Below are 24,784 nucleotides of genomic sequence, written 5' to 3' on the forward strand. Positions count from 1 at the left end.
AATGAAAGGATCATATTCAGAAAGTTACATTCTAAAACATTTAACAACCTTATGATATAAAAATATGATTTTTTCCACGTATATCTAATAAGGGCATGCTAGATGAGATTTTACCTAAATTAAATTTTCATCCAGGCCCATTCTTACAAAGTGTCACAAAGTTATATTCAACAAAGCATTGAGGATCTTATATAAACAAAGTACTTGATATCATAATGAATGTAAAAATATGATAATAGCTAAACATGTACTGGGCTAAGCTCTTTACATGCATTTTCTCAACTGATTAACCCCTATAACATAGGTCCTATTTAGTCTCCAAGTTTTAAAGGTCAAGTCACACAAACACAAAGATGGTAAAGGACTTGCCTCAGGTCACACAGCAGAATCTAAACAATCTGAATCTAAAGTCTAACGCCTTGATCACTAAACACTATTAGCTACCCCAATGCAGAAAATAAATTTCTTACTCTTTCAGAATTAAAACTGAGAAGAAAGTTTATAAATCACTGCTATTCTAGGTGATTGTCAGTTCCTATAAATAGTAGGAACTTAACTTTTTAAAACACACCTCTTCTTAGAGCCATTTATTATGAAATAGTTTGGAGAACAGGCATGAGTATGCTCTTAATCTTAGTAGCCATTATAATACATTTTTTTAAACAAATCAACCAGAGCTTTTTTTTTTTGAAACTATACTAAAATTTATAAGATGATCAATTAAAAAAAATACTTTGTAGATCAAGTGATCTAATTTAAATCAACAATGTGCTAATTAAAAGTTACTTAGTACCTAGAAGCATCCAAAGGATATTTATTTTTCTGAAAACTTCATTTTTAGACTGATTGGCACTTACGTTGCTCAATATGCTCTACTAAAAAGTCTACAGTTTATGTCAAGTAGCATTCTGATTTTGTAAGTAGTAGGAAAATAAATCCTACTTTTTATAGATGGAGTAACAAAGGGTGCTGAAAACATAAATACAGAAGGTAATTCTAAAGAGTAAAGTCCTTCTTTCCTGCCCACAGGAAGGTGCTTTACTTCAATGGCCAATGGCCTTTCCTTAGCACGTGAGCTCCATGCTTACTGCACATGCAGAGAATAAAACATAGAAAGATATGAAAGCTCCTTTCCCACACTCACATATGGGCATATTTATATTTGGCTTTTCTGATACCTAAGTATGCTGATTCATTGGATAAGTATGAGTCAAGTAATATTCCGCGAGAGCTGTACCTATTCATTCATTCACACAGTATAACAGGAACAAAGTAGACACGGTATCCAAAGAACACTTCAAATTTAAAATGCTACATCTAATTACACTTTGCCTAAGACTCTGAACTTAGACTCTGTTTTTAAAAATATCACTAGACGAAGTTTGCAAGCTTTTATGGCTCATCACTTGCCAAGTAGGATAAGAGTATAATTTATTACACGTCAGTTGGGTATAACTTCAGTATCTAGTCCCGTGGCTTCACTTTTTCATGATAATTCTAACACCCTCCCCCCTCCTTTAAAAATGTATAACTTGTAGAATTGACTTAAGAAAGATACTTCAAAGGATTTCCCTTCATCCTTAAAAGAATAATGGAATTGTGGCAAACACTTGTTAGACTTATTCAGTATCATAACAATAAAAACCTGATTTAAGCTCGTATCACCCACTTGACCCTTCTCCCCTAAAAAAAAAAAAAGTTCAAATTTCAGTCAACGAATGTTTTCTGCGCACCTGCTATAAGTAAACATGGCGCTTGCAATATGTATGCTAAAAGACATCTAAGTTTCCAAGGCATGATGAAGTGGGGGAAACAAGGGACCAAACTTAAGTATTTCTTATCAACAAGTTTTTAACTCATTCATTTCTTAGAAAAACCTTAGAAAACAGTTGCACAGTAGCACATGGGGGCTTGAGAGTAGACTTCCAGGTGCAAGTAGTTCAGCCTTCAAAGTTAAGCTAAAGCTCTGCTTCCAAACTGGCTTCAGTTCATTCTTTAATCTCCTTAACGTTTTCTATTTTATTCACAAATCCACGTTCTCCTCCAAAACAATGAATGACAGCGCATCTTTAAAACAAACAAACAAAAACAAAAAACCTATCCCTCTTTCCCCAAAACCCAGCCCATACACACGCCCTCTGCTTTCGTGGGCACGTGTCCTTCCGAAATTCTGCAGGACACCCCCCCTCACCTGAAAAAAAGTTTGGAGAGGACGCTGGCCTTTTCCAGAGGCGACCTCTGCATGGTCTCTGCGCGCGTCGGGGTCCCTGCTGGGGCAGGCTGGGCTCCAGCTCCTAATGCCAAACGCCCTACTCTTCTGGCGCAGGCTGCTCGCCCCTTTTTCTCTGACCCGCAGTGATGTCATTTGCTTCCAACTCCCCCCACCCACCGCTACCCCACACACCTCCCCTTTCCTGTCTCCTTCCCCCGCCTCCCCTGCCCAGGTTAAAAACTGTGCGCTGCCTGGTCCAGCCCCCAATTTGCCCCAGCCGCTTCCTCCACCTTCTGCGCTCCTTCTCGTCTCCTTCCCTCCTCGGCTGCCCCGGGCCTCCCGTGGCCCATTCTCCCAGCCGGGCTCCCTCGCGCGCGCTCCTTCCAGGCCCGCGTGCGTACCGTCCAGCCCCAGCCCGGCCCGCAAGCGGGGGCCTGTCGCGGCCGCCCTCCGTGTCCGGCCTCCGACGCCCGACGGGAGCAGAACCGTCCCCCGGGCAGCCTCCGGCACCCTCCTCCGCGCCAGGTTCCGCGGGACGCGGGGCGTGCGGCCGAGAACTTCCGAGCCTTCTTCCGAGAGCCTAGCCGGGCTCGGGTTGCGCTGGCGAGGTGCATTCTGAAGGGGGAACGGAATGTGTCTCTCCTGTATCAAAACGCAGCCTCAGAGACCCGGGAAGTTCGGCGGCGGCGGCGTCTGCTGTGTTCACCTCAGCGCTTCCTTTGAGTGCCTGAGGCAAACCACGCTGTTAGTTTCAGGCTTAGGCGAGCTGTGAGTGCGGCTCAGACCCCTGGGAGACGCGCTCCCGGGGGGAGGGGGGGGGGTGGAAATCCCGCGGGGAGGTGAGCGCTTTGTCATTTACGCTCACGATTTGTTCATTGTCCCGAGTGCTGAGTCGGACTTGCGTTCTGAAGGAAGGCTTTGCTGAGGGCTAGCGACTACGATGACAAATCGACAGTGTGTAAACTAACCCGCCCTCCTATAGATTTCCGAGTCTCGGTCGGCAAGAACATCTTGACTAATACACCGAAAGGAATCCGGCCTTTGAAGGGAAAGTAGCGCGTTAACCTCGAGCTGACTCACAGAAGCGCCATCTTCGGCTCTCTGAGGGCATCGAAGCTTTCTCAGGTGTGGGCGCCTTAGCTTCCCCGACGTTTTGTTGTGTGGATGGCGCGCCTGCCTGATGGGTTTTAAAGAGCCAAGACTTTTTAGGTCCTGAATCCTATGGTGGAAGAGCAAGGGCACTTTGAATTTAAAGTGAAAAATGCAAATGAAAGTAAACATTTTGACCTGATTACTGCCTCTACAACTAAGGAAAGGGTGTTTACTTGTAGAGTACCTCGTGGTTGATTTGTGGTCACCCAAATAGAATACAAATAAAACGTGCATTTCACAGTAACAGAAAGGAACAGGCATTTAAAATAATGAATGCATTCAGGTTTTTATAGCTCCAACTTTGCATTTATTTCATTGTCACCTTTCTATCTTAAAGTGAGTTGGACAAACATTTAAATTTTATTATTCTACACTTTACTAGTAGAGAAAATAGGAGTAAAGAGATAAACAAAAATGCATGAAGTTAGATACCAAGAAAGAACTTCAGCATTTCTAACTCGTGATCCTTGGCTTCAAATCTCTCCACTGTGACATACAAGTTGAGGCTCTGTCCTCATTATTGACTTTTCCCAGGTATGTGATTGAACTCACAGGATCCACTTCCCTACCCTCACTCTATTGTTTGCTTTATAACAGATTTTGAAATGCATTAGTAATCCATTCGTCTTTGTCACCAAAGAGCAAGTGATAATAAAGGGATTAACAAGTTCCAAAGATCACAAAAGCTGACCAACTGATATGGTTTGAAAAGACCCCAAATATTTGTCAATCTCCTTCCTCTAGAAAGAATAAATGAAATAATGATTGTTTCTTGAATTCTTAATGTTTGCCAGGCATCATCTCATGAAAACTTTGTTACAACCATGTAAATGGGTGTTATTTTTCACAATTTTCGGTTAAGGAAACAGGGAAGAGAAGTAAATGCCTGTAATGGTAGGGCTAAGATTCAAACTCAGGTCTAATTCCAAACCACAACTCCCACCAGTGTGTAACACTGCTTCTAATCACATCATCCATCCTATATTGATATACTATCACTTACCAACCCACTTTTTCTCCTCATAATGGTTTCATGAAATCATAACTGCCAGAACCTGCTCAGGACTGAGACAAGAAGTCAAAAACCTAGGTGCGCCTGGGTGGCTTGGTCAGTTAAGCATCCGACTTTGGCTCAGGTCATGCATGATCTCACGTTCCATGAGTTCAAGCCCCATGTCGGCTCCATGCTGACAGCTCAGAGCTGGACCCTGCTTCGGATTCTTGTCTCCCTCTCTCTGCCCCTCCCCTGCTCACGCGGTCTCTCTTACTCTTAAAAATAAACATAAAAAAAATTTTTTTTTTAAAAAGCAAAAATCTACAAACCAAATAGTTACTGGTTTTATATTTTTAACAAATGACATTTAATTATAATATTCCATTTAAAGCATGTATACACACACACATATATATATAGGTTTTTACTATAAAAGATTATATCCCAAATTTGTTCTTGGCATAAGTAAGATTTCACTATTTTTCTGAACAATAATACTGCTAGCAGATAGGAACAAATGAACTGAGCCATGATATTCAAGATTTGCATCTAGGTACCTATCTAATGAGAGAATGTAGATTTATGCACCAGGAAAGTGTTCAAATGTGGCTGAAGGTCAATACTGAAATCCTAAATGTGGCTTTGAGATATCAGAAAGAGGAAAGAGATCAGTGGCCAAGATGAAAGTATAGAGTGGTAATAAGAAACTGTGAAGCTCTTCTCTCCAAGCTGCTTAAGTATCAACTCATAAAATTTTATTATAATATTTTAATAGCTTATGTTTGTTGAGCACTTCTATATATGCCAAGCACCATGCCAAATACATGGCATGTTTTGCCTTTTTTAATCTTTGTAACACTTTCATTGGACAGGTTTCTTCATTATCCATATATCCAAGACCCATGGTGGGTGTAGAGTTTACTTAAAAATAAAGAAATCTTAAAAAAAAAAAAAAAGATTAGGTAGCCATTTGTATGGCATTTTTTATTGCTGTAAAATGCACATAACATCAAATTTACCATCTTAAACAATTTTTTAAATGTACAGTTCAGGGATAATACATTCACACTGTTATGCAACCTATCACTACCATCCATCCCCACAACTCTTTTTTATCTTGTAAAATTGAAACACTATACCCGTTACACAATACCGCTCCATTATTCCCTTCCCCCATGCCCCTGGCAACCACATTATACTTTCTTGTCTTCATGACTTTGGCTACTCTACCCCCATAGAGGGTAGAGGTAGAATCATACAGTATTAGTCTTTTTGTGACAGGCTTATTTTACTTAGCATAATGTCCTCAAGGTTTATCCATGTTGTAGCATATTATGGAATTTCTTTCCTTTTTAAGGCTGAGCAATATTCCATTGTATGTATATATCACATTTTACTTATCAATTCATCCAGTGATGGACATTTGGGTTTTAGTTACTGTGACCAATACTGCTATGAACATTAGTGTACAAATTGTGTAGCATCATTTTAAGGATATGTTAAAAAGAAACAAGGAGGGCCTGGCTGGCTCAGTCAGAAGAGCATGCAACTCTTGATGTCAGAGTAGTGAGTTCAAGCCCCATACTGGGTGTGGCAGTTACTTTAAAATAAATAAACTTAAAATTAAAAAAAAAAAGATGGAGAAGAAAAGGAAGCCAACATTTATTTAGTACCTACTATGTGTTCAGCAATGTCTTATGCTTCCTACCAATGATCTCAATATATGAAAGCTTATGAGATAAGCTTCTGGTCATGTTCCTCACTCTGCCAGATGATGGCTGAAGTCCCGCCATTAGATATCACCAGAGTGAAATTTTTCTATACTTTACTTATCCATTATTTTCTATTTCATTTGAGTGTGTTCCTCAGATTCTGTCCTGAGAATGGGTTTAAGTACTGCTAAGTAGGTAGTGACCATGGGTGCACCAAAAACTGGAAAAGTAAAAGGAGAAAGGAAAAAGTCACCTCCATCAGGAAGGAAAGCTCATCAAAAAAAAGACAGGCAAGGCCTTGTTAGCTTCATGTGCTCAGGCTGGTTCTGCTTATAAACCTCCCTAAGCCGGAAGGGTAAGAGCAGCCAGGCTTCTTCCACAGTGTGCTGCAGTGATGACCAACCACGTATATACACATGATAGTCTTACAAAGACATCTCAGACCCAGAGAGACGTGTTCTGGTACGTGTGTAGGCCAGAGTATCATTTACTTGTACTGCTTTCAACCCTATGTGATCTGACAATTCTGTTTATAAACACACATGACACATACTTTTATTTATATACATATATAATGCTTTTTCCCCACAAGCTCCTTGGAGACAGGAATTATGTCTTATTTTCCTTTAACTCACCTTTTATTTAGTAATACAGTATATGAAATCCAACAACAGTTTTTTCTTGGGGCTACTAACCAAATAGTTAAAATATCATCCTCAAGGGGAAATCTGAAGATTCTCAAGAGATGAATGATTATCATTAATCTTTCATCAAGCAAGAGCTCATTGCTAAGGCAGGTGTACAGAATGAGGCAGGACGTCCACTCTTCAAAACTCAGAATCTACCTGTGGTCATCAAAATTCTCTGAAGATGGTAGCACAGTGAAATAGAAAGAGGTTTCTTGGGCTCTGAGAAAATGAAGAGCTAAATTTTCAATCCTGGTACCACTACTTACTTAGCTGTGTGGTCACCTTTCTGTGTCTCAGTTCCCTTTTCTGAAGCACAGCACAGGTAAATACAACAATATTGTACTACAATCATCACACTTACTAAAAGATTAGAATTTAATTATTCCAACTATTAGAACGAATAATTAGGTAAAATGATAGAGGTGCTAATTATTGCTACAGTGACAATCATATTACAATATATGTGTGTCAAATTAATGTTTTGTACACCTTAAATTTATACAATGTCACATGTCATATACATTTTAATGACAAAAAAATATTAAAAATATCCATTTCACAGGGTTGTTGAATGGATTAAGTCAGGTTCTTTCTACCTCAGCACTATTGACATTTGGGACTAGGTAATTCTTTGATGTGGAGGACTGTCCTGTGCATTATAGAATGTTTAGCAGCATCTCTAGCTGCTACACACCGAATGCCAGTAGAACTACACCCCCCCCACCCTCCCAACACCCAGGATGACAACCAAAACTGTCCACAGAGATTGCCAAAAATCCTGGAGGGCAAAACTGCCCCTAGCTGAGAATCAATGGATGAAATAAATTACATATGATGCATATAACAGACATAAAGGATTCAGAACTGAATAAGCACTTAATAAATCTTAGACACTATTGTTACATACTACTGGTGATAAATCAGAAATCAGTGTAGCATTGCAAAAAACCTCACAAAATGCTACAGAAAACTGAATTCCCTAAGGCTATAAGAATTCTCAGGAACATTAGATTTTCTCATTCCCTCTGAAGTTATTTGCTTGTATTTAGACTAGATGAAAAGGGGGAAATTCAGGTAGCTTTCCAACTGTAAGATAATTTTAATTTAGAGGCAGAACTAGATTTTTATACAGTGGAAGTCCTCACTCCTTTTCCACTGAAATGACATTTGAAAGCTCTTTTAATTACTCAAATTTTCAGCTCATCACCAGTGTTATATTACCAACTACTGTGTCCAGATGGAATTTGGCACCCTGATGGGTCTTCTGTAAATTAAAGGTACTTCCTCATAAAGGAAATCTTAAAGATCCTCGGTCTGTATAAAATAAGAACTTATTAATGCTGTTAATAAACTGGAACAATTATGAACAATATTTTGAACACTACAATTTTGTCATGAATATAAAAGCTGATAATTCTAGGATTTTCTAAAATTGCTATTTATGAAATGTTTCATTATTTATATTAGTTTCTCTTTTCATTTTCCTACTGAAGCTTTTTTAGAAACAAGGGAATTCATAATACCAGACTAAATTTTCACTAGTGATATCATATCTGCTGAAAGCCAGATACAATCTATAGAGTTCAAAGTGTGGTCTTATATATTTGGAAAGTGGTGATTTTTTCCTTCAGATGAATTCTATACTATTTTTTTAAAGTTTTTTAAGTGTATGTATTTACTTATTAGAGCAAGGGAGCGAGAGCAGGGGAAGGGCTCTGTCAGTGCAGAGCCCGACCTGGGGCTCGAATTCACCAACTGTGAGATTGTGACCTGAGCCGAAATGATAATTGGGCATTTAACCAACTCAGCCACCTTTGTGCCCCATACTAATTTATAATGTTACACAGAAGAGTTACATTTAGAAAGGCAGTGGAGTACACTAAATAGAACAGCAGGTTACTTATTTATAACTATTTTCCCCCCAAATAGATAATTATAATAAAAACATGTAAATAAAGAAGGTAAGATAAAGAATAAGAGAGACTCGATGGGAGATTGTTAACGCACCTAGAAACTAAAAGTGACTGTGAATGTCTAGGCCCTCAACGTCCACTAGGCTTCTGTCCAAACCTTCTGTCAATATGCAAGTTCACCTGGAAATAAAAATCATCCTCCTTGCACACCAGTAGTGGGAGAGTTTGCCGTTGAAAGGCTTATAGAATTGTCACTGACTGACATCATGGACAGCATTTTTAGCTATAAATTTTTTCAGAAACATTTATGTTATGGTCATTTCTTATGACCATATTATGACCATTTTAAGGACACAACATGAAGTCAGGTACACAAGCGAGTCTGTTCGGTCTGGGAAACTGAAACTTGAAAATTACCAGGTTCTGGGGCGCCTGGGTGGCGCAGTCGGTTAAGCGTCCGACTTCAGCCAGGTCACCATCTCGCGGTCGGTGAGTTCGAGCCCCGCGTCAGGCTCTGGGCTGATGGCTCGGAGCCTGGAGCCTGTTTCCGATTCTGTGTCTCCCTCTCTCTCTGCCCCTCCCCCGTTCATGCTCTGTCTCTCTCTGTCCCAAAAATAAAAAAAATAAAAAAAAAAAAAAAACGTTGAAAAAAAAAATTAAAAAAAGAAAATTACCAGGTTCTGATTTGCTTTAACTTACCCTGCATAGATAGAGTTTTTGAGAGCTTGTTCTTTTAGGACACTATGTTGGCCATTTATTGATCTCCAAGTTCAGTGTGATTGGTGAAACTATGGTGATTAATCCATATGGTCAAAAGGACAAGCAATTCCTGTATCAGTGGCTATGGCTCATTGGCCTCCACAGCCTACATCTCCGTGTCTCCCAGAAAGACTGGAACCTCTTCATTTCAAAGGCTGTTGAGAGGTAGCACTGATGAAATGATGGCAAAAGACTTTGGAACTCCCTTTTTTTTTTTTTTTTTTACATTTATTATTTATTTTGAGAGAGAGAGAAAGCAGGGGAGGGGCAAAGAGAGGAGAGAGAGAATCCCAAGCAGGCTCTGCACTGTCAGCACAGAGTCTAATGCAGGGCTCAAACTCACAACCTATGAGATCATGACCGGAGCCAAAACCAAGAATCAGATACTTAACCAACTGAACCACCCAGGTGCCTCAAGACTCTGGAACTCTTCTTTACATATGCAAAAATTATGTTTAAAGATATGTATGAAAATTGTCAAAATCATTTTTGGAACAAAGCATATCATGCTATTAAAGAAAATCAGATTGACAAATACGTATCATGGTTTTCCCCTAAACAAATTTGACCGTCACAAAGCTTTACCTAAGAATATAAAATTTGCATTTTTTATAATAGCAAATTAAGCTGGGCATGATCCTGTTTTTACAAGAAAAAATTATGTCTTATTTATTTTTTTTAATATTTTAATGTTTATCTATTTTTTGAGAGAGAGAGAGAGAGAGAGAGAGAGAGAGCAAGCCGGGGAGGGGCAGAGAGAGAGAGGGAGAGAGAAATCCCAAGCAGGATCTGCACTGAAAGTGCAGAGCCAATGTGGGGCTCAATCTCATGAACTGTGAAATCATGACCTGACCGAAACCAGGAGTCAGATACTTAGCCAACTGAGCCACCCAGAAACCCCAAAATTATATGTTTTCTATAGAAGTAACCTTCTATACTTCAGTTTCATTTGTAAACTAGAATGACGATAAAATACACCAACTTTTTCTGAAGTATATAGTATAATTTATGCAACATTTATATATAAATGCTATATAAAACATATATAAAAACATGGGCTCAATCCCTTGGACTGTGAGAGCATGACCTGAGCCAATATTGAGTCAGATGCTCAACCGACTAAGCCACCCAGATGCCCCAAGAAATAGATGCCCCAAGAAATGAACCTCAGGGGATGAGCACTTAATCACTGGGCTGGGTGTGTAACTGGATGGTTTTATAATTGTTTTAAGAGGAGTTGCCTTTTACAGTGCGTCCATTTGCTTCTCTGGTTAAGGTGAAAATTGGTATTTATCACAAAGGAGGTGTTATTTTCCTTCTGTTTCTTCATTTTTTCAGAATCCATTGAGAGGACTATTCATTATAGGAATGTAACATAAGTAGGTATCAATGGGGATGGAAGGACAGAAGGAAATCTTTTCTTCTCTTTTTCTTTTGAGAGTCAACAAAGTCAGAATCTATTTCATGAATTGCGATGACCTCTATTGAAATGCTTAAATATGGCCACCAAGGGTCCCCCAGGAGAATGTGACACATCGTGCATGAGAGAAAAAGTTTAATGCCAACGCCTACTGCTTGGTGGGAAATGGGCCACTGTGCAGATGAAACTGGAAGGTTGCCTTTACCTACCCATCATAGGATTTCTGGACTTCTTGCTAACTTCAACACTTAAAAGTTAAAAAGACGTGTGAGCTTATTTGTATCCCAAGAAGTAGGTGAAAAGAGACATAAAAGTTGGATATGTATGTTTGCATGAACACTGAATAAAAGCTTAGGTGATATATGTCCTAATCATTTTATGCCATAAATGTCTAAACTTTTAAAATATTTTTTTCAAAACAAACAAACAAAAGGAATGCATCCTGTGAAGTAAAGTGGCTTTCTGACTCCATTCCACAAATGTTTTTGGAAAGCCTATAGTGTTCCAGCTCTTTGCCAGGAAAGGGAAAAAGTGAACAGGACAGAATTCTGCTACAACTTTTAAAGAAAGGGCTTCTTGGATCTAAATTGCTACTTAAATGGACAAAGCAAAGTATTAGTTGCCTGAGCCCAGAGGAAATTACCAGCATCAGTGTTTCTTTCATTTATTCTGGATTCCCGTTAACCCTGCAAAATCTGCAGTAACTCCCTAAATCTCTTTCACCTCCCCTTCTTTTGCCCCCACTGCAGGCCTGCATTCTTTTCCCATCCCTGGTTTTGGGACTGAAAACAAAATCTTCTCAGAGATCATTACATATAGTCATAAAGATACCCTGTTAGGAACAGAAAAATACTCCCATCAGGTAACTTTAAACATTTGACCTATAACCAGCTCCCTCCACCAGTACTTCATCAGAAGATAATATTCTTATAAATCTTACGAGTTTTACGTATCTTATTAAGTGCCACAGCACACTGCATTTCATTTTTTGTGTTAGGAGCATTAATATTTAAGATGTGAATATATAAAACAATTTTTAAAACTCTATCTTGGCAATTTTTTCTTAAAAAAAAAACAAACAAACAAGGGCATCTGAGTGGCTCAGCCAGGTAACTGTCCAGCTCTTGATTTCAGCTCATGTCATGATCTCACAGGTTCATGAATTCAAGCCCAGTGTCGGGCTCTATGCAGACAGCATGAAGGCTGCTTGGGATTCTCCTTCTCCCTCTCTCTCTCTCTCTGCCCCTCCCCCTGCTTGTGTGTGCCTTCCGGCTCTCTCTCTCTCTCTCTCTCTCTCTCGCTCTCTCAAAAGTAAATAAATAAATATTAACAAACAAACAAATGAACACTAGAAGCCTCCAAAATGGGAGTGTCTCAGTCCTCTGTTTCTCCAGAAGACTCTGCAAACTCCTCACTCCTCTCAGAGGCCAGGCAGAGGCATATGAGGAGCCCAGCAGGTTCTCGCACAATTTGACAAATGTCAAATCCCCAAGGCTGAGCAGGAGCTCCGCTCCTCATGCCCCTCAGGGCCCACAGGGGTGCTTCATCTTGTTTACTGTCAGATGACCTGCATGCCCTCAACACTATGGGGGAATAGAAACCTTGAACCTTTCTGCACCTGCTAGTGCTTGGCACTGTGGGAACCCGGCAACTGACAGCTCCCTGGAGCACAGCCAGGCAGTGGAACACCCAGTCCCATGCTGCAGGCTCATGGCCAGGCTCAGAGCCAGCCACCAGCTGCCACTACACTGCTATATTTTTCAAGACCCACTTTGCTCATGATTCTACTTGTTCTTAGGAATTCTTTTTGTTAACACCTATTAAATAATAAGGCAAATGACTCTTGAAAATTATTTTTCTGGTCCAAAACAGAGCAGGGAAAAAGAGCCCATCGGATTATTCATGTCGTATCTTCCTTGCTTTTGAGAAAGTGAAGATTAAAAAAAATTATGCAAAATAAATTTAGATTTAAGGATCGGAGAAAAAGCGTAGACCTCTATTCAATCGTCTGAATGTATTCACACACAAACCCAAACAAATTTGAGGCTTGTAACAATCTGAATAATTCAAGAAAAATGGACTATTTCTGCAATCTGTTTCTATGTTCATGCATACTTAATTTATTTTTTCTTTTTTTCACTCATACTTAATTTTAAAATATACTTTCGCTTGGCTATGTAAGAAAACAAACCTTAGACTGTCTCATTTTAAAATTTATTGTCTATCAGACAGCATGGCACAGGGTTAGAGCTCCTCTGCTGGGAGCGGAGCTCATCTGTAAAATGGGGGAAACAAGAGTTTCCATTACATAGGATTGTTGTGAGAATTAAATGAGTTCATGTAAGGAAAAAATTTAATGCATTCCTGACATAGAATAAGAGTTCAATAAATGATGGTGTGTGTGTGTGTGTGTTTGTGTGTGTGTGTGCATGCACGCACACACATTTCAAATTTCACATCCTCACATTAGTGATTTACTGAAGGCTGAATTGGTCCTTCCATGATTTTTTTTTTACAAGAAAACATGAAGTGTGTATGGGATAATTCTTTATGACTTTTTAAATGCACATCTCCTCAACCATATTTAGTTTTTATTTATTTACTTCCTTCAAAAGAAAGAGAAAATAAAGTTCAACAATAAGAAAACAACAACCCTTTTTTTTTTTTTTTTGGTTTTTTTTTTTTTTAAATTTTTCAGGAGAGCTGATTTACAAGAAAATCACTACATGCAACATGTATAACATACCCATCTTGTCCACTTAAAATGTTTTTATAAATAAGACTTAACTGTAAGTCCTACAATCTCCTTGAAGATGGAATCATGTTTTGTATGACTTTTTTTTTTTTTTTTAACTGTGTGGCCCCTTGTTTTATTGTCATTTTTACTGCTAGATTTCTTTTTTTTTTTTATTTTATTTTATTTTATTTATTTATTTATTTATTTTTTAATATATGAAATTTACTGTCAAATTGGTTTCCATACAACACCCAGTGCTCATCCCAAAAGGTGCCCTCCTCAATACCCATCACCCACCCTGCCCTCCCTCCCACCCCCCATCAACCCTCAGTTTGTTCTCAGTTTTTAACAGTCTCTTATGCTTTGGCTCTCTCCCACTCTAACCTCTTTTTTTTTTTTTTTTCCCTTCCCCTCCCCCATGGGTTTCTGTTACGTTTCTCAGGATCCACATAAGAGTGAAACCATATGGTATCTGTCTTTCTCTGTATGGCTTATTTCACTTAGCATCACACTCTCCAGTTCCATCCACGTTGCTACAAAAGGCCATATTTCATTTTTTCTCATTGCCACGTAGTATTCCATTGTGTATATAAACCACAATTTCTTTATCCGTTCATCAGTTGATGGACATTTAGGCTCTTTCCATAATTTGGCTATTGTTGAGAGTGCTGCTATAAACATTGGGGTACAAGTGCCCCTATGCATCAGTACTCCTGTATCCCTTGGATAAATTCCTAGCAGTGCTATTGCTGGGTCATAGGGTAGGTCTATTTTTAATTTTCTGAGGAACCTCCACACTGCTTTCCAGAGCGGCTGCACCAATTTGCATTCCCACCAACAGTGCAAGAGGGTTCCCGTCTCTCCACATCCTCTCCAGCATCTATAGTCTCCTGATTTCTTCATTTTGGCCACTCTGACTGGCGTGAGGTGGTATCTGAGTGTGGTTTTGATTTGTATTTCCCTGATGAGGAGCGACGTTGAACATCTTTTCATGTGCCTGTTGGCCATCCGGATGTCTTCTTTAGAGAAGTGTCTATTCATGTTTTCTGCCCATTTCTTCACTGGGTTATTTGTTTTTCAGGTGTGGAGTTTGATGAGCTCTTTATAGATTTTGGATACTAGCCCTTTGTCCGATGTGTCATTTGCAAATATCTTTTCCCATTCCGTAACAACAACCCTTTTAAAAACTAAGCCAAACATCTGAGCAATACTACACTAAAGAAGATATACAGATGGCCAATAAGCATATGAAAAGATGCTCATCATCATTTGTCATTAGGGAATTGCAAATGAGAACAACCATGATATACCACTTCTCACCCTTTAGAATGGCTAAAATCCAAAAAAACTGACAACACCAATCACTGGTGACGATTGCTGGTGGGAATGCAAAGTGGTATGGCCACACTGAAATACAGTTTGGCAGCGTCTTACAAAGCTAAATATAGTCTTACTATATAATCTAGCAATCACACTTCAAGGTATTTACCCAACTGACTGGAAAACTTCAGTCCACACAAAAATCTCCATGCAAATGTTTATAGTAGTTTTATTCACAATTGCCGAAACCTGGAAGTAAACAAGGTATACTTAAATCAGTGAATGGATAAACAAACTGTGGTACATCTACAAAATACAAGACATGAATGGACTGTAAATGCATATTGTTATTGAAAGAAGCCAATGTGAAAGCCTATGTACTACATGATTTCAATTACGCATATTTTGGAAAAACGTAACTATATACAGATGGTAATCGATCAGTGGTTGCCAGAAATTTGGGATGAGGAGGGGAAGGCTTAAATAGTATGAAAATTAATAAAACTCACTTAAAATGGAGTGGGGAGGCCAAAAGGGAGAGCTCTCATGCCCCACCACTACTCATCAAATGCAGTCCCAAACAAGAAGAGACCTACCTAACACTCCTCACAGGAAGAAGCCCATACCCTACTACCCCAGCAGGGGAAGAAAGATGTTCTCCTTGTCCAGCAATAGCCCAGCCAATGTAGGACTGTCAAAACACAGTCAATGAAAAGTCACTAAACTTGGAACTCCCAGTTTACTCCAATGGACTTTTTGTTTATAACAGCCTCTCCCAACTCCCCCATCCCTTTCCTCTATAAATGAGGACTCCAGATTTGCCTGTGGTTTTGCCATAGCATGCATGTCCTGAATTGCAATTCTCTTATTCCTGAGTAAATCCATTTTACTGGTAAAATAACTCACAGTTTTATTTTTAAGGTTAACAATAGGTAAAACAAGGAATATTTTTAGGGTGGTGAAGCTGTTAAGTATATAAACTTTTTTTTAATGTTTATTTATTTATTTTGAGACAGAGAGCATAGCAGGGGATGGGCAGAGAAAGAGGGAGAGAAAGAATCCCAAGCAGGCTCCATGCTGTCAGCACACAGCCCCACACAGGGTTAAATTCCAGACTGTGAGATCATGATCCGAGCCAAAATCAAGAATCAACACTCAACCAACTGAGCTAACCAGGTGTCCCCAGTATGTGAACTTTTAAAAAATCATTTAGGAGATGGGGGATGGGGAGGAACTCCAGAATGGAATGCAGCATGTGACAAGAGATTCTAAATGTATTACAAATGTATGAAACCATCTCACTGGAAGTAGTGGGAAGAAAAGGTTCTGGACTAAGTAACTCTGGAAATGAGTGGAGTCCAAAAAACTAATAGTAGAAGAGCCAACATGAAGTACACCTCTGGCTGATAAATTGTATCCCATGGGATACAGATGAACAATTCTGAAATCACTATACATCTACAATGGAGATGAAAAATTAAGTAAACAGATGGTGGAAGTCAGCTTTCTCACTGTTGATGTGGGAAGTTACAGATAAGCAAGGGAAGAGGTTAGAATGATCCATGTGGCAATGAATCAGAATTAGAGACACCAGTTCAAACTCATGTTTAGCTTAATAAAGATACAGATGCTTGCATACAGAAACATTTATGTAAAGTTAGTATACACGCATATATTTTCTTGCTCTGTCAGCTGAGACAGTCTAGAAGCCAGGACATCTCAGTAGCAACCAACACACCCTAGCACCTAGATCTTGGTTTGTAATACTATTCCTTAATAAAAGAAACCAGGAGGGGCGCCTGGGTGGCTCAGTCGGTTAAGCGTCCGACTTCGGCTCAGGTCACGATCTCACCGTCCGTGAGTTCGAGCCCCGCGTTGGGCTCTGGGCTGACGGCCCAGAGCCTGGAGCCTGCTTCCGGTTCTGTGTCTCCCTCTCTCTCTGACCCTCCCCCATTCATGCTCTGTCTCTCTCTGTCTCAAAAATAATAAATAAATGTTAAAAAATAAATAAATAAATAAATAAATAAATAAATAAAAGAAACCAGGATTCCTTTTAGGACTGAGGCAGGAAATGTATAAGATGAGTGTGAAGCATCCTGTAGTACCAGAAAGGAAGTGTTTAAAAAAACAAACAACAACAACCAAAACCCACAGTGAATGGGGTATTTCAAAGGGACACAATAATCAGGTATAAGAGCCCCTCCAGTGGCTAAAGCTGGAACAGTCTGTCAATAAAATAACTAAAAACCAATTGAATTGTAACCCAAGTATAAAATAAATATGCAAGAGTCCATACTGACATAAAGAAATAATTGGATAAATTAACAGGGGAGAATAGACAAATTTCCTGTACAGAAGAATTCCAAATAATTTATGAAAATACTTTACTTTTAAGGAAGTAGAGTTCAACTCTTTACTCCTTTTAGTGTAGGTTGTACATGATGGCTTCCTTCCAAAGAGCACAGTACTGAAGGGAAAAAAGAGTAACATTACAAAGAAGGAACCTGACAAACACTATCTCACCCAGGCGATCAAGGTCAACACCAACAGTGATAGATCATGTTGATAGTAGATACCCTTGATATTATGGATGAAAATGGTACTTTACCTCTGGGTCCTGTTCCAAAAATCCATAACCCTGGTTTAATTAGGAAAACAAACCCCAAACTCTCAAAGTCATCAAAAATAAGGAAAATCTGAGAAGCTATCACAGCCAAGAGGAGCCTAAGGAGACACAAGAACTAAATAAAATGTGTTATACTGGATGACAACTTGGAGCAGAAAAAGATCATTAGGTAAAAACTGGGGAAATCTGAATGAAGTATGGATTTTAGTTAATAATTATGTATTGATATTTGTTCATTAGTTGTGGCAAATGTACCATACTAATGTAGGATGTTAATAATAGTGGAAACTGAGTATGAGCTATACAGGACCTCTCTGTAGTATCTTCACAATTTTTCTGTAAATCTAAAATTGCTTTAATATAAAAATTCAAATTTTTATTTAAAAACTAAGGAAAATTTTTTTATTGATCTGTGGCACATTTTCCATGTAACAACAAATTATTAACAACTTGAACATTTAGTAATATTTAATAACAATATCTCAAGCCCAGTCAGGTTCTTTTATCTCACGTTTAGTATTTTCAACATTAATACTCTTTAGGGGTGCCTACGTGGCTTAGTCGGCTAAGCATCCAACTCTGGATTTTGGTTCAGATCATCATCTCATGGTTCATGAATTCAAATCCCACATGAGGCTCTACCCGGACAGTGTGGAGCCTGGTTGGGATTCTCTCTCCCTCTCTCTCTGCCACTCCCCCGTTTGCATACTCCCTCTCTCTCAAAATGAATAAACTTTAAAAAAGTTAATATTCTTCAGATTTATTATTCTCAATTACTTCTTTTGCAAAGGTGACCATAGGATCTAGGTCTTAGAACATAAAACTTCAAAAGTCTGAAAAATGGCCTCAAAATGGTTTATTCTATGACCTTAGAAAAACTTCCTACCTGCAATGGGAAATAAATCATATAAAAAGCAATAGTCAATGGATATTTCTTTAAAATAATCAAAACAAAATCTAACCCTACTATATTTCTTTATTTTTTAGTTTTTTTAAAGTTTATTTATTTCTGAGAGAGAGAGAGACATCGTGTGAGTGAAAGAAGGGCAGAGACAGAGGGAGACACAGAATCTGAAGCTGTACTGACAGCCCAGAGCCTGATGCAGGGCTTGAACTCACGAACTTCGAGATCATGACCTGATCCAAAGTTGGACACTTAACCGACTGAGCCATGCAGGTGCCCCAGAATTAATTTCTTTCTTCTTTCTCTTTCTTTCTCTTTCTTTCTTTCTTTCTTCTTTCTTTCTTTCTTTCTTTCTTTCTTTCTTTCTTTCTTTCTTTCTTTCTTTCTTTCTTAGTTTATTTATTTTGAGAGAGAGAGAGAGAAACAGAGAGAGAGAGAGAGCAAGCGTGAGCACAAGTGGGAGTGGGGGGTGGGCAGAGAGAGGCAGAGAGAGAATCCCAAGTAGGCTCTGCACCATCGGCACAGAACCCAATGTAGGGCTTGAACTCACAACCGTTAGATCGTGACCTGAGCCAAAACCAAGAGTCGGATGCTTAACCGACTGAGCCACCCAGGCAGCCCACTACTAAATTTCTTGATCCCATGAAAGATGGCAAGGAAAATAAAATCTGCATGTTCCCTTGTCAACTCAGGACCATCAAATTGGGCTGCAGTTATTCAATAACCTGTAGCTATTATTAGGAAAATGGAGTGAGTTCAAGCCCCATGTTGGGCTCTGTGCTGACAGCTCAGAGCCTGGACCCTGCTTCAGATTCTGTGTCTCCTTCTCTCTCTGCCCCTCCTCCACTCTGGCTCTGTCTCTCTCTCTATGTCTCTCTCTCTCTCTCTCTCTCTCTCAAAAATAAATAAACATTAAAAAAAAAATTTTTTTTTTTCAACGTTTATTTATTTTTGGGACAGAGAGAGACAGAGCATGAACGGGGGAAGGGGCAGAGAGAGAGGGAGACACAGAATCGGAAACAGGCTCCAGGCTCTGAGCCGCCAGCCCAGAGCCTGACGCGGGGCTCGAACTCACGGACCGCGAGATCGTGACCTGGTTGAAGTCGGACGCTTAACCGACTACGCCACCCAGGCGCCCCCAAAAAAATTTTTTTTAATAAAAAAAAACTTTTGGCATCAATCATGCCGAAGTTTACAAGTAATATTAGCTTCTCATTATAAAAGTTGTATGGCTTAAAAATAAAAGTGAATTTGACCACAGAGTGGTGACAAAGTTTTACTCCTGTTGTATTATGTAAAAAAACATTTAGATTCTAAAAAAATATTGGATTAAAACATGCAACTTTAGGGTCTATTCTCTATGGCCTCTAGGAAAATATTTTACTTAAATAATTATATTCTATCGGTATAATTCCCTTTCCATCTCTCCATTCACTCTGTTCTCTCATTCTTATACTATAGTTACCATTACTGATTTTTCAGCTTTAAATATTTACACGGATTGCTATGAACTCACAAAAAGCTGTCACATTTCACTCACAGAAAAGTATTCTGGAAGTAGTTGAAGTTGCTCAGCCATGGCTTTTACATCTCTGTTAGAAAATGTGTAGTAAAACATGTTTTAAAAACATAGTATTTTCTTTGTGGAACAACTTATATTAGAAGACATTGAGGCATAAAACATGCATCTCTGTTGCTCACTTGACTGTACCTGTCTTGTTTTCCAATATGAATCAAACTCACTTGTGTATCCAGGATAAACTAAATGCAGGAAATTAATTAGTATTGAGTCCTTAATGTGCTAAGCTTTGTGTTCTTTTTCTCGTTCAACTCTCTCATTATCCTTATAAGGTAATTATTATTAAACCATTTTATTCTTGAGGAAAATAGGTTTCAAAAGAATCTTTAAGAGACCTATCTATAGCTTTACATCTAACACGGGTAGACCTGGGTTAGATCTAACTGATCCCAAGACCATTCTCTTTCACTACATTGGTGTGGGGCAAAATGTCAGTCAGTGAGCTAAAATCATTGAGAATAGGAAATTGTAGTATTAATTTCCTTCATATTCTTTAATAAGAGATCTTAACTGAGAAAAAAAAAATTAAGTTTTTACTGCATATTACCAGTGAAATAATTTAAACTGGAAAAGTCAACTGGCCTCTTAACATCACACAGGTTTTTTGGCATTTAGCAAAAAAGATTCTGTATGGTTATTCGCTTGAGTCCCAAGAGGTCTGTGCTATAGGACCAAAAGTAAGTAAAGAGAGAATTAAGGAGAAATACCTTCTTACCCTTCCCAGTTGATGGGGGCAACTCTCATCCAAAAATTGAGGCCAGTGCTCAAACCAATGTTCCAAGGCCTATGAATGGCAGAGAGGGTAAAGGTTAAATTATGGGTATGGAGAGTAATGAAAGTGTTTTGCTCTTGAGCATGGAAGTCCACATTATCTGTATCTAAGGACACTGTTTTATAACACTGCACAGAAATATTTAAGCTTATAGCTTCTAAAAATAAGACAAACTTTAAATTCTTTTATTTTTTATTTTTTTGAGAGAGAGCATGAGCAGGGAAGAGGAGCAGAGGGAGAGAATCCCAAGCAGGCTCCATGCACAACACCAAGCCCGATGTATAGCTCGATCCCATGACCCTGGGATTGTGACCAGAGCTGAAATCAAGAGTTGGATGCTCAACTGACTGAGCCACCCAAGTGTCCCTAAGTTCTTTTTGTAATCTTTGGAATGGTTGGGACTGCACTGCATGTTTCCAGGCTATCTAATTAACAGTTTTGCACACAAATAGACTTGTATTTTCAAATGCTATTGGCCATATATTTGTATTTTCTATTCAACTAGAAAGTGCTAGTCATTAAATCATTATGAGAACTACCCTTCAGGCATATTTCTGCATATGAAAACTGCTCTCTTAGCATTGGTCCTTAGGTTTTATCAAACTATCTTCATTTTTTTTTCTGTAAAATTCCACATTGATAGCATTTGCTTATTAACACTTAGTTTTAAGTTATGTTGGGATTTATTTTAAACATTTTTATGTGCTACATTTAAAAACAAATGGTAGGTTTACAAAATGCTTTTAACTCTTGATAAATTTAAAAATTTATAGGTAAAAAAAGAGAATATGAAAGACATTTGGGTATAGGTTATTCATATGGCAATTTACTTCCAGTCACTGAAAAACCTTCAGTGCTATAATAGATTTTTTAATGTTAATGTATAATAAAGTTTAAATAAGTGTAAATAAATTAACATATTTCAGATAAGTGCTAAACTTGACAAATAATTTTACCTTTCTACTTTTCATGCATTTAATTGCCCATCTCTTAGGAAGGATTCTTATGGAGGACATTTCAGAATCACCTATATTTTGTATAAATTAATTCTAACTTCACCACTTCTTGGTTCCTGATCCATTTCTATTCCTGCTTCCTGAACCACTGATATTTGTCGGCATTTGTCAAATTCCTCAGATGCAGGGGAATAGGAGAGAAGGTTCATATCTTATGTTTAAATAACCACATTTCTTTCTTACTACTGAATTATCACCAGTAACTGGGTGCTCTTTATTTCTTCTTCTTCTTTTCATTATAAAATAATTTTATAGAAAAGATTGGGTTTATAGTAATAGAGCAGAAAGGGCCTGAAACACATCATTCTACAAACTAGTCTAAGAAAATGACATTAAATCAGAAATGAATACCTAGGGGCGCGTGGGTGGCGCAGTCGGTTAAGCGTCCGACTTCAGCCAGGTCACGATCTCGCGGTCCGTGAGTTCGAGCCCCGCGTCAGGCTCTGGGCTGATGGCTCGGAGCCTGGAGTCTGTTTCCGATTTTGTGTCTCCCTCTCTCTCTGCCCCTCCCCTGTTCATGCTCTGTCTCTCTCTGTCCCAAAAATAAATAAAAAACGTTGAAAAAAAAAAAAAGAAATGAATACCTAAATAAATACATTTCCAAAAATAAACAAAGGTAATTTTAACGATGAGTTCATGCTTTTAGGTATGCCTGATTTCTATGCACTATTTTAGGAGGATCACAGGGGGACCAATTCGTGTATTTATGTACCTCATTGGGAATACCTCTAAACCAGGCAAATTTAAGCTCTACCATCTAAGAGCAAAGAATTATTTAGAGTGATATCAACTTTAACCCCTGCAGCAGTGAATTCCAAGTATTCTTGGAATCTTCACTATTTTTCATCTCTAGCCTAATTTTAAGAAATAAATTATGCTGATTTTCATCAAGTGTTCATCCTTGTTACTCCATCAGAAGAGTCACAGAGAACACAATTCTCCTCATTATGTGTCTCATAGGTGGTACAGGGAAATATGCAGTCAGTCAGTAAGAATGAGTACTTTTTATCCTCCCCAGTGTCTAGTTCTTTGATCTGACAAGTGTAAAACAAGCAAAAGTTAAATTATAGACATTAAATTAGAAGTTAATATTAACTTTCAGTCTTTTTTCTGAATAATTTTCTGACCAAATTAAAAAAAATAGGAATCAATCAAACAAGCAAAAGTTAAATTATAGACATTAAATTAGAAGTTAATATTAACTTTCAGTCTTTTTTCTGAATAATATTCTGACCAAATTAAAAAAATAGGAATCAAATCAAAATCAATAGGAATCAATCAATCAATCAATATACAGCACCTTTGGGGCATATAATCAAATTTAACTCACTTCAGTGAATATTTATCAGGTGTCCACCATGTGTAAGGGGCCTCTTACACAGAAAGTCAGAGGGTCCTTTGGCCCAGGCCTCACATGACAAACACTGATAAGACAGAAAGAAGACAGTCACTGATCAATGTTAAACTTATGTCCAGTTACCAGACCACATCAACTGAAGTACACTATGAGTTCAGCTTTTTAGAAATCCTATGATCATCTTACTAACAACACAGTTCCTTTGGGAACTGTTGTGGGAATGTATGTGTTTTATTTGCATCCACCTGTCTAATGCAACACTAAAATATGCCACAATTTTGTGACCCTGCCATTTCTTCAGTTTTTAATATATTGAGGGCCTCAAAAAAATGCAAATGGCCCTAGCCTTTCTGAAGATCTGAAAGGTTCTACAGAACATCATGCTAACCTCTGAGGACAAAACACAGTCTCTTTTCTCAAAGAGCTTACTGTTAGCAGAAAAAAAAGAAACAAAAACAAAATACCTAGTATAGATGATAGTTTAAGAGCCCTTTAGAGATATACATAGCCATGAGACTCAATGGCACCAAAGATCATTTTCAGGTAAGATTTAGAATGGTTTCAAGAGGACATGTCTTGAAGATGGATCCTGAAAGACAAGGAGCCACTGACAATATGAAATGAGTGAGAAAGACATGATGAGAGAAGCATTTTTAGGAACAGCATTGTTGGGTCAGTGTGTGAAAAGTAGAGAAGGAAGTAAATGTGGAAAATCAGATTGGGACCATGTAGTTCAGAGTCTACTACTATCATTGGTAAAAATAAGTCATGATGGGGCTTTGAGCAAGAAAGTAACATCACTGCATTGCATTTTAGGAAAATAAAACTGAAATAAATATACACAGTGGCTCAATAGAACAGGAAGAGATGATATGGGAAACCTGTGAGGAGGTGGCCACAGCAACCCTAAGCCTGAGGGTTCATCACTCTGCCAACCAAAAGAATTTCCTTTTTCTTCAGTCCTGAAGACCCCTTCCTTGTAATACTCTCTCCACCTGCTTCCCAAGCTCTAAGCTTACCTTCAGGGGATAATCAAAAGCAACGCTTTTTGTTCATTGTTTTGAAATATTCCTCATTCAGACCAGGGGGGTTCCTCATCAAAGGTAAAACTTTTCTTCCTCATCCAGCTTAGTCCTTTTAAAATAACCAGATCTTATCCCATGACATATTCATTACACATAGTCAGGAAATTCAACACCAATTCACAAACCAGGAAGCATTTAGTCTAAGACAACTAAGTGACAAACATTATTGCTTCCATTGGCTCAAAGGAGTTAAGTGTTTAGAGTCACTCAAGTCAAGGTTTTTTCCCATTGAATAAATGAGGAATAGAATTAGGACTTCCGAGAATGAGATTATTTTTCTAGCTTTTCCTTTTGTTGAAGAATCAATTTTTTTCAACTGTACATGATCCCCCTGGCTAATTCAATAAACAGATTAAATTTAAGATAAGCAGATACCTATGTAATAACAGCTAATACTTATAAAGCACTCACTGTGTGCCAGCAGCATTCTAAGCACTATGTATAATTTTGTTTGACAGTTTAAAAATAAAAAATATTTTTATACATGAGGTCCACAATAAGAAGGAATTCTCACTATTTGGAATAAGCAGTATGGAG

At 38.4% G+C, this 24,784-nt stretch overlaps 1 protein-coding gene across 1 annotated transcript in view; it reads right to left on the bottom strand.

The window, feature by feature from the left end:
- The window catches only part of CFTR (CF transmembrane conductance regulator), a 184,137-nt gene extending 181,748 nt beyond the window's left edge, over nucleotides 1-2,389 (bottom strand). The window contains exon 1 of the mRNA XM_058724499.1: nucleotides 2,192-2,389. Coding sequence (XP_058580482.1) covers nucleotides 2,192-2,244 — 53 coding nt within the window. The 5' untranslated portion in view covers nucleotides 2,245-2,389. The remainder of the gene's footprint in view (nucleotides 1-2,191) is intronic.
- Nucleotides 2,390-24,784: the final 22,395 nt, after the last annotated feature.

The sequence above is a fragment of the Neofelis nebulosa genome, chromosome 4, assembly GCF_028018385.1.
Source record: "Neofelis nebulosa isolate mNeoNeb1 chromosome 4, mNeoNeb1.pri, whole genome shotgun sequence".
Classification (NCBI taxonomy): domain Eukaryota; kingdom Metazoa; phylum Chordata; class Mammalia; order Carnivora; family Felidae; genus Neofelis; species Neofelis nebulosa.